Here is a 14,788-nt window from a genome sequence, read left to right as displayed (position 1 = left end):
TTTTTTATTTTATTTTATTTTATCTTATCTTATTTCATTTTTATTTCATTTGATCTTATTTTATCTTATCTTTTCTTTTCTTATCTTATCTTATTTCATTTTTATTTTATTTGCTCTTATTTTATCTTATCTTATCTTAACTTTTCATCTTTTATTTTATCTTATTTTATTTTGTTTTATTTTAACTTGTCTTATTTTTTATTTTATTTTATTGTATCTTATTTTATTTAATTTCATTTTATCTTATCTTATTTCATTTGCATTTTATTTTATTTATTTTATTTTATTTTATTTTTATTTTATTTATTACAGTGATTCACAACCATTCATTATCAATTTTATTGTTCCTATAAATATGAATGGAAAGCCTCTCTGACTTAATAAATATTCAAATATTATTTAAATAATGCCTCTAATGGTTGAATAGTTGTTTTATGTTTGTAAAATAAATTAAGTAAAAAATAAATAAAAATAAATAAAAATTTAAAAAAAGAAAAAGAAAACATGATTCAGGAGCGATAAAAAAAAACATTACTCCATGATGTCGCTTTGGGACTCGTATTTTGAAATCTGCTCACACACGCCGCCATTTTGCCTCATTACTTTCTTCCAAGTTGTTTACATGTAAGTGGGTGAAAGGTTACGGGATCGGAGCCCGGTCCAGTCAAATCCAAATAAAGATGCAGTAACACTGCACTCGGTCCACCCTGCAATAACAACAACTGTAACACATCTGGAGGTCATCACCAGTCGTGCTTCTTGGTTTTATGGTGTCTTTTCTCCTCGCGGATCGTCAGGTGAGACAGTGTTTATTTCCACTGTTAAAATAGGAGTGTAATTTTAGACTGGACGCTGGACTGGGCATTGGATTTGGACTGGACATTTGCACAGGACAGCACAATAGTTTAGCACTCAACCACTATAACCAAAAACCTTCTTTTTTTATAAACTTGGATCGACTCTTTCTAAATAATCTCTACAGAATCTCTAATCAGTGCATTATATTTTGTGCAAAGTCCTTTGGAAAACAGCCAACTTCCGGTTGCCCATGTTAGACACTCCGACAAGTTAATATATAATTCGTGTTAAAGTATTTCTTTTTATATAATTTACAGTTTAAAATGTGTTTTTCTTCCAGATAGATATTTCATTTAACATCATTTATATTCCATAGTCAGTTACATTGTACTCTAACAAGGGGGCAGATGAATTCTTGATTCTGATTGGTCAGAAATTATATTTACGGATCAGGTGTAACATAATGACCACCTGCCTAATATTGTGTTGGTCCCCCTTTTGCTGCCAAAACAGCCCTGACCCGTCATGCACTGTGAATTCTGACACCTTTCTATCAGAACCAGCATTAACTTCTTCAGCAACAGTCTGTTGGATCGGATCACACGGGCCAGCCTTCGTTCCCCACGTGCATCAATGAGCCCTGGCCGTCCATGACCCTGTCACCGGTTCACCACTGTTCCTTCCTTGGACCACTTTTGATGGATACTGACCACTGCAGACCGGGAACACCCCACAAGAGCTGCAGTTTTGGAGATGCTCTGATCCAGTCATCTAGCCATCACAGTTTAGCCCTTCGTCAAACTCGCTCAAATCCTTACTCTTGCCCATTTTTCCTGCTTCTAACACATCAACTTTGAGGATAAAATGTTGACTTGCTGCCTAATATATCCCACCCACTAACAGGTGCCATGATGAGGAGATCATCAGTCTTATTCACGTCATCCTAGCAGTGGTCTTAATGTTATGCCTGATCAGTGTATGTTATGCTTTGGTTGATCATTCGAACATGTAGGATTTTTTTTCCTTTCGTTATTAGTGTAGTCTTTTGAATATTTTCGTATTCACTGTATTTGTAAGTGAACTTTATGATGTAACCTGCTTTTCCTTGTGTATTAAAGGTGTAATAATAATGGATAATCAGGCGTTTGAATCCATGGCTGAACGAACCTTCCAGTATCAGTCCACGCTGCCACCGCTGCCCGTACCATCCCTGGAGGAAAGTCTCAACAAATACCTGGACGCAGGTAAGATGAGATCAGAGAAACTGTTCTGTGTGACAAAAGCACTGATTTTGAGGAATTTTTTTCTTTGGAACATTCATAGTTTTATTTTTTTGGCACTTCTTTGTCGCAATCTGGGGGGGAAAAAAACATAAAAAATAAATGATAACATCCATCGTCATGTCTTTTTTTACGACAATATTTCACCAAAATGATTCTGAAATATTTGTATTATTTTATAAACTTTCTTAAAAGATAGATAGATAGATAGATAGATAGATAGATAGATAGATAGATAGATAGATACTTAAATACTTAAATGAATAGGGAAATTCACAAAAAAAGTTAAAATCAGAGGTAGATAAGGAGCCATTTTATCAGACACAGCTGAAAGATGGCTGTAGGCTGTGAGTAAAGGTGTGTATTAAAAATAAAGGTTTTTATTAAAAATAAAGGTGTGTATTAAAAATTAAATTACATTTCCAATAGAAGCCAAGCCATTTCCATTCTCTTTTCACTCCGATTGAGATGAATGTAAAACAGAAAAGTCTTTGGATTTGTCTGGATTGCAAATTTCTCACAGATTGTTACAGATGGGTTTTTTTTATTTAGTATTTTTATTGCATAGTATGTCTTAAAGTAGTCAGAATATTGGCAGATCTTAAATAAAGAAGGAAAGAAAGACCCCCCATGTCAGATGAGCACTAGGTAGATCCACCTTGTGCTGCAGTAAGAGCTTTAAGTCTCTCAGGGTCACTTCCTGATGGCATGTCACACTGTCCTGGAGGGATTTGTTCCCATTCTTCTTGGTAGATTTGCAGGTTAGTTGGATGGACAATGCCACAGATTCTCAATGCAGGGGTGCTCAGTCTTATCCAGAGAGAGAGAGCTGATGTGGGTGCAGGGTTTCGTTCCAGTCCAGCACACCTCTGGATACAACTGGACTGCTCGAGTGATTTAATGGTCCACTGTAGACCTTGGGTTTTGGGATTATTGTCCTGCCTAATGCTGAATTTTTTTACTTTATTTATTTATATTAATTTTATTTCCTGTTTTTTTTAGCAGACTGTATTTAATATCCCCCCCAGTATTTTATGCTATCTGTTCTCTCTTCCTATTTGCCAAAAAACCTGAGGTTTCATTTTATTTCAAGCACAGAAGCTTCATTTTTTAAAAAAAAATCATGATCACTGGATTATTATGGAAATTGATGTTAGCATGTGGGATCTATAGGGATGGTTGCATGGTAAAAAATAAAAGGCACGAATCCTAATTTAATTCCCATTGTTTTCCAGTGAAGCCGTTTGCTTCTGAGCACGAGTTTCGTAACACAGCCGCCATCGTGAAACGCTTCGCCAAGGGAATCGGGCAACATCTTCACCAGCGACTCTTACAGCGAGCCAAGAGCAGGCGCAACTGGGTAACACCGATCTGTCAGAATTTACATTTAATTACTGCCTCTCTTATTCGGTTCAATTCAAATCCAGATACAGATTTGTGTTCATAAAAACGTTATCTGAGATTGACCTGAAGGACTGACTTTTGACTTTGTACAGCTGGAGGACTGGTGGCTGGACACGGCGTATTTGGAAGTTCGAGTGCCGTCTCAGCTTTTGGTGAATTTCGGAGGTCCGGGACCGTACCTGGAGCACTGCTGGCCGCCGTGTGAGGGGACGCAGTTGGAGAGGACCAGTTTTGGGACGTGGCTAACACTTCAGTACTGGGACCTCATTCGCACGTGAGCATCGTTTTACTACTCACGTTTAATGCAAGTAAGAGGCTCGGGAAAATACAGGAAAAAGGAAACATGCTGCAAATCTGACTTTATATAGTTGTGTAATATGATATAAAAGAAACCTTTCATTAAAACCTAATACAGAGCAGATTGTGTTAACTTTTACATTTTTGTTGATCTTTCTGTTCAGGGAGAAGTTGGCCGTTCATAAAGCAGGGAACATGCCCTTTGACATGGATCAGTTACGCATGCTCTTCTGTACCTGCAAAGTACCTGGGATTAACAAGGACCGCATTCTCAACTACTTCAAGACAGGTGTGTCTGTGTGTGTGTGTGTGTGTACGTGTTAATGTATACATGAGTGTGTGCACATGTATGTGTGTGTGTGTATACATTAGTCTGTGCACATACACTATATTGCCAAAAGTATTCGCTCACCCATCCAAATAATCAGAATCAGGTGTTCCAATCACTTCCATGGCCACAGGTGTATAAAATCAAGCACCTAGGCATGCAGACTGTTTTTACAAACATTTGTGAAAGAATGGGTCGCTCTCAGGAGCTCAGTGAATTCCAGCGTGGAACTGTGATAGGATGCCGCCTGTGCAACAAATCCAGTCGTGAAATTTCCTCGCTCCTAAATATTCCACTGTCAACTGTCAGCTGTATTATAAGAACGTGGAAGTGTTTGGGAACGACAGCAACTCAGCCACGAAGTGGTAGGCCACGTAAACTGACGGAGCGGGGTCAGCGGATGCCGAGGCACATAGTGCGAAGAGGTCACCAACTTTCTGCAGAGTCAATCGCTACAGACCTCCAAACTTCATGTGGCCTTCAGATTAGCTCAAGAACAGTGCGCAGAGAGCTTCATGGAATGGGTTTCCATGGCCGAGCAGCTGCATCCAAGCCATACATCACCAAGTGCAATGCAAAGCGTCGGATGCAGTGGTGTAAAGCACACCGCCACTGGACTCTAGAGCAGTGGAGACGCGTTCTCTGGAGTGACGAATCGCGCTTCTCCATCTGGCAATCTGATGGACGAGTCTGGGTTTGGCGGTTGCCAGGAGAACGGTACTTGTCTGACTGCATTGTGCCAAGTGTAAAGTTTGGTGGAGGGGGATTATGGTGTGGGGTTGTTTTTCAGGAGCTGGGCTTGGCCCCTTAGTTCCAGTGAAAGGAACTCTGAATGCTTCAGCATACCAAGACATTTTGGACAATTCCATGCTCCCAACTTTGTGGGAACAGTTTGGAGCTGGCCCCTTCCTCTTCCAACATGACTGTGCACCAGTGCACAAAGCAAGGTCCATAAAGACATGGATGACAGAGTCTGGTGTGGAGGAACTTGACTGGCCTGCACAGAGTCCTGACCTCAACCCGATAGAACACCTTTGGGATGAATTAGAGCGGAGACTGAGAGCCAGGCCTTCTCGTCCAACATCAGTGTGTGACCTCACAAATGCGCTTCTGGAAGAATGGTCAAAAATTCCCATAAACACACTCCTAAACCTTGTGGACAGCCTTCCCAGAAGAGTTGAAGCTGTTAGAGCTGCAAAGGGTGGACTGACGTCATATTGAACCCTATGGATTAGGAATGGGATGTCACTTAAGTTCATATGCGAGTCAAGGCAGGTGAGCGAATACTTTTGGCAATATAGTGTATGTGTGTGTGTGTGTGTGTGTGGGTTTGTGTGTATAAATGAACGTGTGTGTGTGTATATATGTGTGTACATGAGCATGTACACATGTGTATATGTATATATATATTAGGGATGCAACAATACAGTTAACCCACGTTTCAATACGTACCGCGGTTTTTAACCATGGTGTTCGGTTTGGTTCGGATGGCTTGGCAAATTAAAGTTTTTTTTCCCATTATTCTTTGCTTAGGTGGCAGGAACAGTAAGTATGATAAGAAGAAAAAAAACTGGTTTTAGTTGCGCCCTTTTTTCCCCAATCCGCTCTGTACTGAACAGTAAGGGTGAGACAACTCTCTGTTGCCCGCAAGGTCTAGCTATCTGTTATTAGAGCAAGGCTTTGCGCTTTAGCCAATTGGTTTTAGATTTGTGTGTGTGTGCGTTTCTATTCAGAACTTACAGATATGGGTTGATTTTTGAGTGCAGTAGAGGCGTGTCTCAGTTATTTATGACCTTGAACTTAAGCAGTGTTGCTTAACCAGTGTTGAGGATTGAATCCAGCGCTGATGTTTGTCATTTTTGTTTTGGGCTGCAGATACACACACAAAACCGTACAAAACACCACTGGAGGCCAGTATTACATCCATAAACACATTTCTATTGATTACTTCATAGAATGATCTAGAATGGTCCAGTTAAAGTGGTTTTCTCTCTTTTTCTCTCTACACTGGAGGCTGGGGGAGAATCTTAATCTTAATCGAAGGACTTAATCAGATTTCACTGACTGTGAAAACAATTGCAGTGAGAAAATGTCAAACATTATCATGGTTTGCCATAACACAGAAATGTGTGTATGTGGTTGTAGAAAGCGAAGGCCCGTGTCCCTCTCACCTCGTAGTGATGTGTCGTGGAAGAATCTTCACCTTCGACGCTCTCTGTGATGGCCGTATCCTCACTCCTCCTGAATTACTGAGGTGTTTATTTATTTATTTCTCTTTCATTTTGCCTTGTGCTCATGACATGACATCATTTTATTCAGTCCAGGCCTCCAGTACGCTCCGTTGTGACTTTTATTAACAGTTGACCAAGTTGGCATCTCGCATGAAGTGCGTAGTGTGTCAGGAATAAGGACTAATTCCGATTGTGTTATAAGTGGTGTGTGTGTGTGTGTGTGTGATGTTTCAGGCAGCTGACATACATTAAAGAGAGCTGTGATGGAGAGGTGCGGGGCGACGGAGTGGCTGCTTTGACCACTGAAGAGAGGACGAAATGGGCAAAGGTCAGAACACAGATTGCTCTCAATCTCTAAAACATTGAGCTTTAATATAATAAAACACAACGTAAAATATACATCCAATACAGTGTTTAAGAAAACACACAGAGCTGATTCACTGGAGGATTTGAGAATCACTTACTGAAGCCTCACACACACTGTGCTGTTCTGCAGGCACGAGAGCATCTGATCTCCATCGATCCTGCCAATAAGACCATACTGGAGACCATCCAGAGCTCGCTGTTTGTTATCGCACTGGACGATGCCAAGCCATATTCAACCCCGGAAAATTACAGCACAGTAAATGACAAACACACCATGCACACACACACACCATGCACAGTGAGCATCTTTGCCAAGTGTAAGTCAGATTCAGTAGTGAAGTGATTGTATGTGTCATAAAAATACAATCTATAAGATTTTTTAAAATAATAAAATAAAGAATAATCATACACTTAAAATAAAATTGCAATAAACATAGAATAGTATGAATATTGTGAAGAAAGTGCAGATGTGTCTTTTTATAATTTTATTTTATTTTATTTTATTTTATTTTATTTTATTTTATTTTATTTTATTTTATTTTATTTTATTTTATTTTATTTTATTTTATTTTATTTTAATATATAGATGATCCTGTTGGCTCTGACGGGAGACCCTACCATCCGCTGGGGTGATAAATCCTACAACTTTATCAGCTTCGCCAACGGCACCTTCGCCTCAAACTGTGATGTAAATCCAGCCTCATTATCCTCATCCTCATCCTCATTATCACGGTCATCATGCTTCCATGTCCTTACATCTGTCTGATCCTTGTTTGTGTTTATTACAGCACGCACCCTATGACGCCATGGTCTTGGTGTCTCTGTGTTACTACATGGACCAAAAAGTGAAGGCCGTCGGTGGAAAATGGAAGGTGAGGAGACATATAGAGTGTGTGTGTGTGTGTGTGTGAATGTGTGTGAGTGTGTGTTAACATCACTGTGTTGTGTGCAGGGTTCAGAAGTGGTTCGAGACCTTCCTGATCCAGAAGAGCTTGTGTTCAGTGTAGATGAAAAAGTCAGAAGAGACATTAAACTGGCTAAAGAGCAATACAGCAAAAGTGTGAGTCTCTCTCTCACACACACACACACACACACACACTTTTCATTTTGGCCCAGTGCCAGCATAATTACAAAGAAAGCAGTGTTGGCTAGTATGAACTGACTAGCCTGACTCAGCAGTCCTTCTCTAACAGGGACCTAACCTAAACCTAAAATCAGAGACTATATCACTAATTTGTGACACACAACAAATCTTATTCGATTTGAAGATAATTTTTTAATCTTGACAGAACCAAGAACATCACCACAAACAATATAAATATACTACTTTTTGTTTATTCTGTATACAAACACACAGAAAGGTATGAGTAAGGGGCTGGGGCTGATCTCTTTCTAGCTCAGACTGTAGATTCTCACAATGTTTGCCGACAGTCTTGTCAAGTGAAACACCTCCTTTGGTTCTCATGGGCATTGTGGCTAATTTTAGTCAATTAGCCACAATGCACTGACACTGACGTCATCCACAGGATGTAATATACAGTCACGAGTGTAATACATGAAAAGTATAGAAGGGATAAAAAACTGGAAGTATGTTAAAGCAATCAATGGACAAATTGCACAAAGGATCAAATGATAGAACTGCACGTTATGCTAAGGATGGTTGCATAATAAGTGACTGTGTAAATGAAATTTCTTTAGTCTTCCCATTTTGATAACGTGACAAGCCTACTCAAGCCTGATCCTCGTGGTGTATCTTTACACGAGACCATGTAATGATACACCGCCTGAATTAGTCAAGCATGGCCGTAAAGAGCTTGCGTGATGATGTGGAAGTGAAGCAGTGTAATTAGTCTGAGAGTGTCAAGACGACACCGATATTCTAGAGCTGTCTCGCTGTGCATGCGAGGAGCTTATGGAGAATACGGATGAAGTCTGCAAAGTTATTTTGTTCGTTCTCCCCTGCTGCATTCATGCCTGTTTCAAATTGTAGAAGGATGGATGGATGGATGGATGGATGGATGGATGGACGGATGGATGGATGGATAGATGGATAGATAATAAAGATAATATACAGATAGTGTGTATATATAAATATAGATGGGTAGATAAACTAGGGGTAATCTGTGAATTAACAATATGTACATTATAATTATATTATACAGAGAAAGTGTAGCAGAATGTACAGGGTCAAGCAGAACTAGAAGGTGGTGAAGTGTAGTAAGACATGAGTGTCCTAGCTTTGTGGTGTAGAGTTCAGTAGATTTATGGCTATGGGGGGAAAAACTGGCCCTGGACCTGCTGGTTCTGGTGCGGATGGTCTTGTATATCCTCCTCCTGGATTGAAGGAGGTTGAACAGACTAGGGTGGGAGGAGTCCTTGATGATTTTGTGTGCCCTGCGCAGACATCGACTGCGGTGAAGAGACTCAATGGCAGGTAGCTGGGTGCCGATGATGCGCTGGGAGGTTTTCACAACCCTTTGCAGAGATTTCTTTTCACACACTGTGGAGCTGACGATGATGCTGTGGTTCAAGTTCTGCTGAAAGGGTTGAGGTTTAGATTAAATGTCTGTGACATGGTCATTTAGTGCAAGTTGAAATGGAGATTTACCTCTTGACTTTTTCTAGCCAAGACTTAACAAGAAATGGTTTTATTTCCAGTCTCAGGACCTGCAGGTCGTCTCTTATGCCTTCACCGCTTTTGGGAAAGCGGCGATCAAGAAGAACAAACTTCACCCTGATACATTCGTACAGCTGGCCATGCAGTTAGCGTACTACAGGCAGCATGGAAAGTAAGCAACCTGCTCAAGCTTTCTTTAATATGAGGCAGAAATGGTGTGATGCCAAATGATATTTTGTCTTTATGTCTGTCTTTCTCTCTCTCTCGCTCTCTCTCAGACCTGGGAGCTGTTATGAAACCGCCACCACACGCCGTTTCTACCACGGCCGCACAGAGACTATGAGGCCATGCACGATGGAAGCCCTAGACTGGTGCAAAGTCATGCTGAATCCTTCAGCAACAGTAAGCTTCCTGTAACATCACCATCACATGTGCATCTATATGTCAAAGTGTAGAGCTTAAAGCAGCAGTTTGCAGTTTTCTAGAGGTCTCTGCTGCTGGACGGTGACTTGTTGAATATGTTGAATGTGCTTATGCCTTGTGAGTTTAGGGAAAAACAGACGAACTGAGCAGGGAGAAGGGGCGGGGTTAAGTTCAGGGTTGGAAATAAGACATGTAGTGAGATTCACTGGTTAGTAGTATTGCTAAAAAAAACATTTATAAGCGATATATGGGTACTGTATAATAGTACCATATGAAGGTATGTGGTAGTAATAGAGCTGTGAAACATGATCTGTATTTAAAGTGGCCAAATGAGTTCATTAATTCATTCCTTCACAGACTGAAGAGAAAAGACAAGCGTTGCTTCGTGCTTTCAACAAACACAACAAGCTGATGGATGAAGCTCAGAAAGGAAAAGGTATGAAAAACGTCTCAAGCGGTTTTCACTTCAGTTTAGTTTCATTTTTACTTGAAGCTGCATCACGTTAAATACTGTCATGTGATACACAGTTACCTGGAACATGAACAGATAGAACATTATTACGTGAAGCGCCATGACTTGAAACGTTTGTCACGTGAAACTCCATCATGTGAAACACCATAAAGCGAAATACTATCACATTAAACACTTATCACATGAAAATGTCATCACATGGAACTAACATGACATGCAACTTCATCACGTAAACCTCTGTCTTGTGAAATTCCATAAAGTGAATCACTATCACATAAAACTCCCCTCATTTGAAAAACATGAAACTTTATCACATAAAACTTCATCACACTAAAAACTATGTAAAACCCCATCACATAAAACCCCATCACATGAAAAACTGTTACATGAAAATTCGTCAAATGTACATCCATCACAATAAAAACCATTATGTAAAACTCCAACACATGAAACTCCATCACATTAAAATCCATCACATAAAGCTCCATCACACGAACTCCATCTCATGAAAAACTAATACATGAAACTCCATCACATAAAACTCCATCACACGAAACTCCATCTCATGAAAAACTAATACATGAAACTCCATCACATAAAACTCCATCACACGAAACTCCATCTCATGAAAAACTAATACATGAAACTCCATCACATAAAACTCCATCACACGAAACTCCATCTCATGAAAAACTAATACATGAAACTCCATCACATAAAACTCCATCACACGAAACTCCATCTCATGAAAAACTAATACATGAAACTCCATCACATAAAACTCCATCACACGAAACTCCATCTCATGAAAAACTAATACATGAAACTCCATCACATGAAACTCCATCACATTAAAATCCATCACATAAAACTCCATCACACGAAACTCCATCACATTAAAATCCATCACATAAAACTCCATCACACGAAACTCCATCTCATGAAAAACTAATACATGAAACTCCATCACACGAAACTCCATCACATGAAAAACTAATACATAAAACCCCATCACATGAAACTCCATCTCCACATGAAACCCAGTAGTCCCCACACAATGCTGGCATTTTAACCACATTAGTTTTAGCCTTTATATTTTTGCATAATAATCACAGAGTTTGTACCGATTCCTTCTAATTGCTCAGGCTTTGACAGACATCTTTTGGGCCTGTACCTTATCGCCAAGGAGGAAGGACTTCCTGTTCCTGAGCTTTACTCAGATCCTCTCTATATTAAGAGGTTAGTTTTATTTCTTACTCTGACTGATGTAGAAACATTCAGCTATAATTTAAAACTGATACACAAATTGCTGATGATGAATAGAGACAGAGTGACAAAGTAAGTATTGTGTGTTTCTCTGGTCAGTGGTGGAGGAGGGAATTTCGTCCTTTCCTCCAGCCTTGTCGGCTACACGACCGTCCTGGGGGGCGTCGCTCCCATGGTGCACCATGGCTATGGCTTTTTCTACCGTATCCGTGACGACAGGTGAGCTCAGAAACGTGTATTTTTGGGAAATGTTGTTGTTAGGTCCAGTTTAGATATTATTAATAGAAGGTTATTAACCCTGCTGTTAATTTTAGGATCGTTGCTGCCTGTACAGCCTGGAAATCCTGCCCGGAGACAGACGCTGAGACGTTCTTTCAGAACCTGTGCACGTCCTTCCATGATATCATGCGGGTCTCGACCCTGTCCCACCTGTAGAGCGAAGCTGTCTGGGAAATGGAGTCCTTTTTAGTATGGTTTTAACTTTATGCAGGCAGGCTAGCAGTGATGACAGTGCCTTTAGCTGTATTATACCTCAGGCTTTTACACGATTTAGATTCATACCTAAATGATTCGATGTCTGATTCTGTAATATCTGATTCTACAAATATATGATATGATTCAGTTTATTAGCCTTTCATCGATATGCGACCAATTTTGCTCAGCGTTCATTTGCCTAGCATTAATTCCCTAGTATTAATTACATAGAATAGGATACACAGCAATTTAACGATCATTTCATCGATTTATGATCATTTCATCGATTTATTTAATTTGCTGCTTTTCACGATCCAAATCCTCAAGGAGGTGACCAAAGGCACTTAAATTTTTCCTATTTTGGTCCTTAGGTGATTTGTGATGAGCACTGTGGATAGCTTGCAAAACAAATGGATTATTCAGATTTTGTTTAGTTTTACCTTAAAAAATTCTGTAGTTTCGATTTGGTTGCTTGAATAAATCTCTGCATATGTTACAGATCGAGAAGATTTACTATCTTCTTCTTCTTCTTTCGGCTTTTCCCTTCAGGGGTGTCCACAGCGAATCATCTCTCTCCACCTATCCCTATCTTCTACATCCTCAACACTTACACCCACTAGCTTCATATCCTCATTTATCACATCCATATACCTCCTCTTTGGCCTTCCTCTTTTCCTCCTGCCTGGCAGCTCCATGTCCAACATTCTCCGACCAATATACTCACTCTCCCTCCTCTGGACATGTCCAAACCATCTAGAGCTTTAAATAAAACAGTTCACGTTCTCTTACTGTAGTTTACCGAACATAAATGTAGAGAGTAATGCAGAGAAGGTTTAGTAAATTAATATAACCCTAACCCTAACCCTGGTTTAGTAAGTTAATAGAATTGCTAAAAATCAAAGGTGAACTGAGTGAAATTTAGATTATTTTAGTCTTGAAATGACTTAGAATGCAATGTCACTGTAAATGTAGTTGTTATCAGTGTCGTTTATTATCCCTAGGATCCACAACATACGTGAAGTTGATCAGACTTCTACCTTGATTAAGGATTCTGACTAAAAAACATTTGTTTTTAAACAAAAAAGGAAATAGGATTGTAAAAGTCCAGTGTGAACGCTCTTTATCAACCCGTAGTTAGTTTAAAGAGCAACACGCAACTCGGTTTGTCGTCACACGAGACTGAAGCTTGTGAATTTAATAAAATGTACAGAATGAAAATTAACCACTAGCACGACCACACGCCTCTTTCACATCCTCTATATTTCCCCTTTGGTGAAAAAAACCAACAACTATAAGGTTAAACCGGAAATATTGCTATGTGCTATGGTTGTTAATTATCTAATGTGTTATTGTGAAAGAGCTCTCTCTCTCTCTCTCTTTCTTTTCCTCTTTCTCCTCTCCTTAATCTTCTTCCTCTTCCATATTTCTCTCTTTCTTTCTGTCTTTTCTGTTCTCTCTTTGTATTCTTCTTCCTCTTCTTCTTCTTCCCCTTCATATGTCTCTCTCTTTTTGTCTTTCGTTCCCTCTCTCTCCTCTCCTTCATCTTCTTCTCTCTCTCGCTCTCTCTCTTTCTTTTCCTCTTCCTCCTCTCCTTAATCTTCTTCTTCTTCCATATCTCTCTCTCTCTCGTTCCTTTTCTATCTTTATCTTCTTTTTCCTCTTCCCCTTCATATTTCTCTCTCTCTCTTTCTTTCCCTCTCTCTCCTCTCCATCTTCTTCTTTCTCTCTCTCTCCCTTTCTTTCTTTCCCTCTCTTTCCTCTCCTTTATCTCTCTCTCTCTCTCTCTCTCTCGCTCTCCTTGCTTTCAACTTCTTCTTCATATCTCTCTCTCGTACTTTTTTCCTTCTGTCTCCTCTCCTTCGTCTTCTTTCTCTTCTTCTTTTTCATATCTCTCTCTCTGTCTCTCTCCAGACAGACAGTTCAGTGTTCAGCTCATTACTCGGCATTACGTTACAGATTTAAACTTAACCCACAGCTGCTTTAGAGAAGGTGGAGGAGATTACACAGAAAATGCAACACTGATATATATATATACTGTATGTATATAACATGACAAACATCAATGCAAATGAACAAAAACAATGCAATCATTCACACTTTATTTCATTTCTATATATATATATATATATATATATATATATATATATATATATATATATTTTTTTTTTTACTGTTTTCCTCATTGTAATATTAATCACAAGTGAAATACTCTTTATTCAATCTGTTTCTTGAGTACTATATCAAGAGTAAACTGTTTATGTTTGTTTTATTTCTGTATTACAATTATTAACCTCTCGAAGCTAATGTGAAGCCTGGACTTTTATCTGCATTTAACTTGATTGTTGTCTGAATAATAAGCATGTATGCGTCAAAAGACTTTACTGAATAGGAAGGAACGTATCAGCAAATACTTCATGTATAAGCTAAAAAAATAAAGCTGGAGCTATAAAAGTTCAAGTTAAAAAGATATCGTAAACTTCACCCTCCTCATTGAGAAGCTATACTATGATGGAAATTGGCAGGTGACCAAAAAAAGGGCAGAAAATGAGATGATCATTAAGCACTTATTAGTATATAGTAGTAGCACAAAGTAATCATTCCCAAAGCTCTGTGTTTGATGATTCTATGCACCGAAATAACTCGACGTCGATTTCTGTTTAACAATGTGTACTTTCTTTAAGCATTGTTCTGTGCCCGAAAGCAGGTTTTAGGACCCTGTAACCTATTCGTGCTTCCTGTATGATTTTACTGATTGTAGACACATCAATGACCGAAAATAAAGCTGTAAACGAATGATATGTATGTGTGTGTGGACTGAGGGGCAAAGAAGAG

General features: G+C 39.2%; 1 protein-coding gene across 1 annotated transcript; it reads left to right on the top strand.

Annotated features, from left to right (window-relative positions):
* Nucleotides 1-606: 606 nt before the first annotated feature.
* On the top strand, nt 607-14,749 carry crot (carnitine O-octanoyltransferase). The gene is made up of 17 exons (XM_058376312.1): nt 607-797; nt 1,917-2,042; nt 3,314-3,438; nt 3,575-3,756; nt 3,944-4,068; nt 6,253-6,361; nt 6,573-6,666; nt 6,835-6,960; nt 7,291-7,392; nt 7,493-7,576; nt 7,657-7,764; nt 9,363-9,493; nt 9,600-9,723; nt 10,102-10,180; nt 11,362-11,455; nt 11,582-11,701; nt 11,797-14,749. Exons 2-17 carry the CDS (start codon nt 1,928-1,930, stop codon nt 11,915-11,917), a joined length of 1,839 nt encoding a protein of 612 aa, XP_058232295.1. The 5' UTR covers nt 607-797; nt 1,917-1,927; the 3' UTR covers nt 11,918-14,749.
* Nucleotides 14,750-14,788: the final 39 nt, after the last annotated feature.

Source organism: Hemibagrus wyckioides, linkage group LG23, assembly GCF_019097595.1.
Source record: "Hemibagrus wyckioides isolate EC202008001 linkage group LG23, SWU_Hwy_1.0, whole genome shotgun sequence".
Taxonomy (NCBI): Eukaryota; Metazoa; Chordata; class Actinopteri; order Siluriformes; family Bagridae; genus Hemibagrus; species Hemibagrus wyckioides.
Note: the sequence above shows the minus strand (reverse complement) of the source record. Positions and strands in the feature narration are given on the sequence as shown.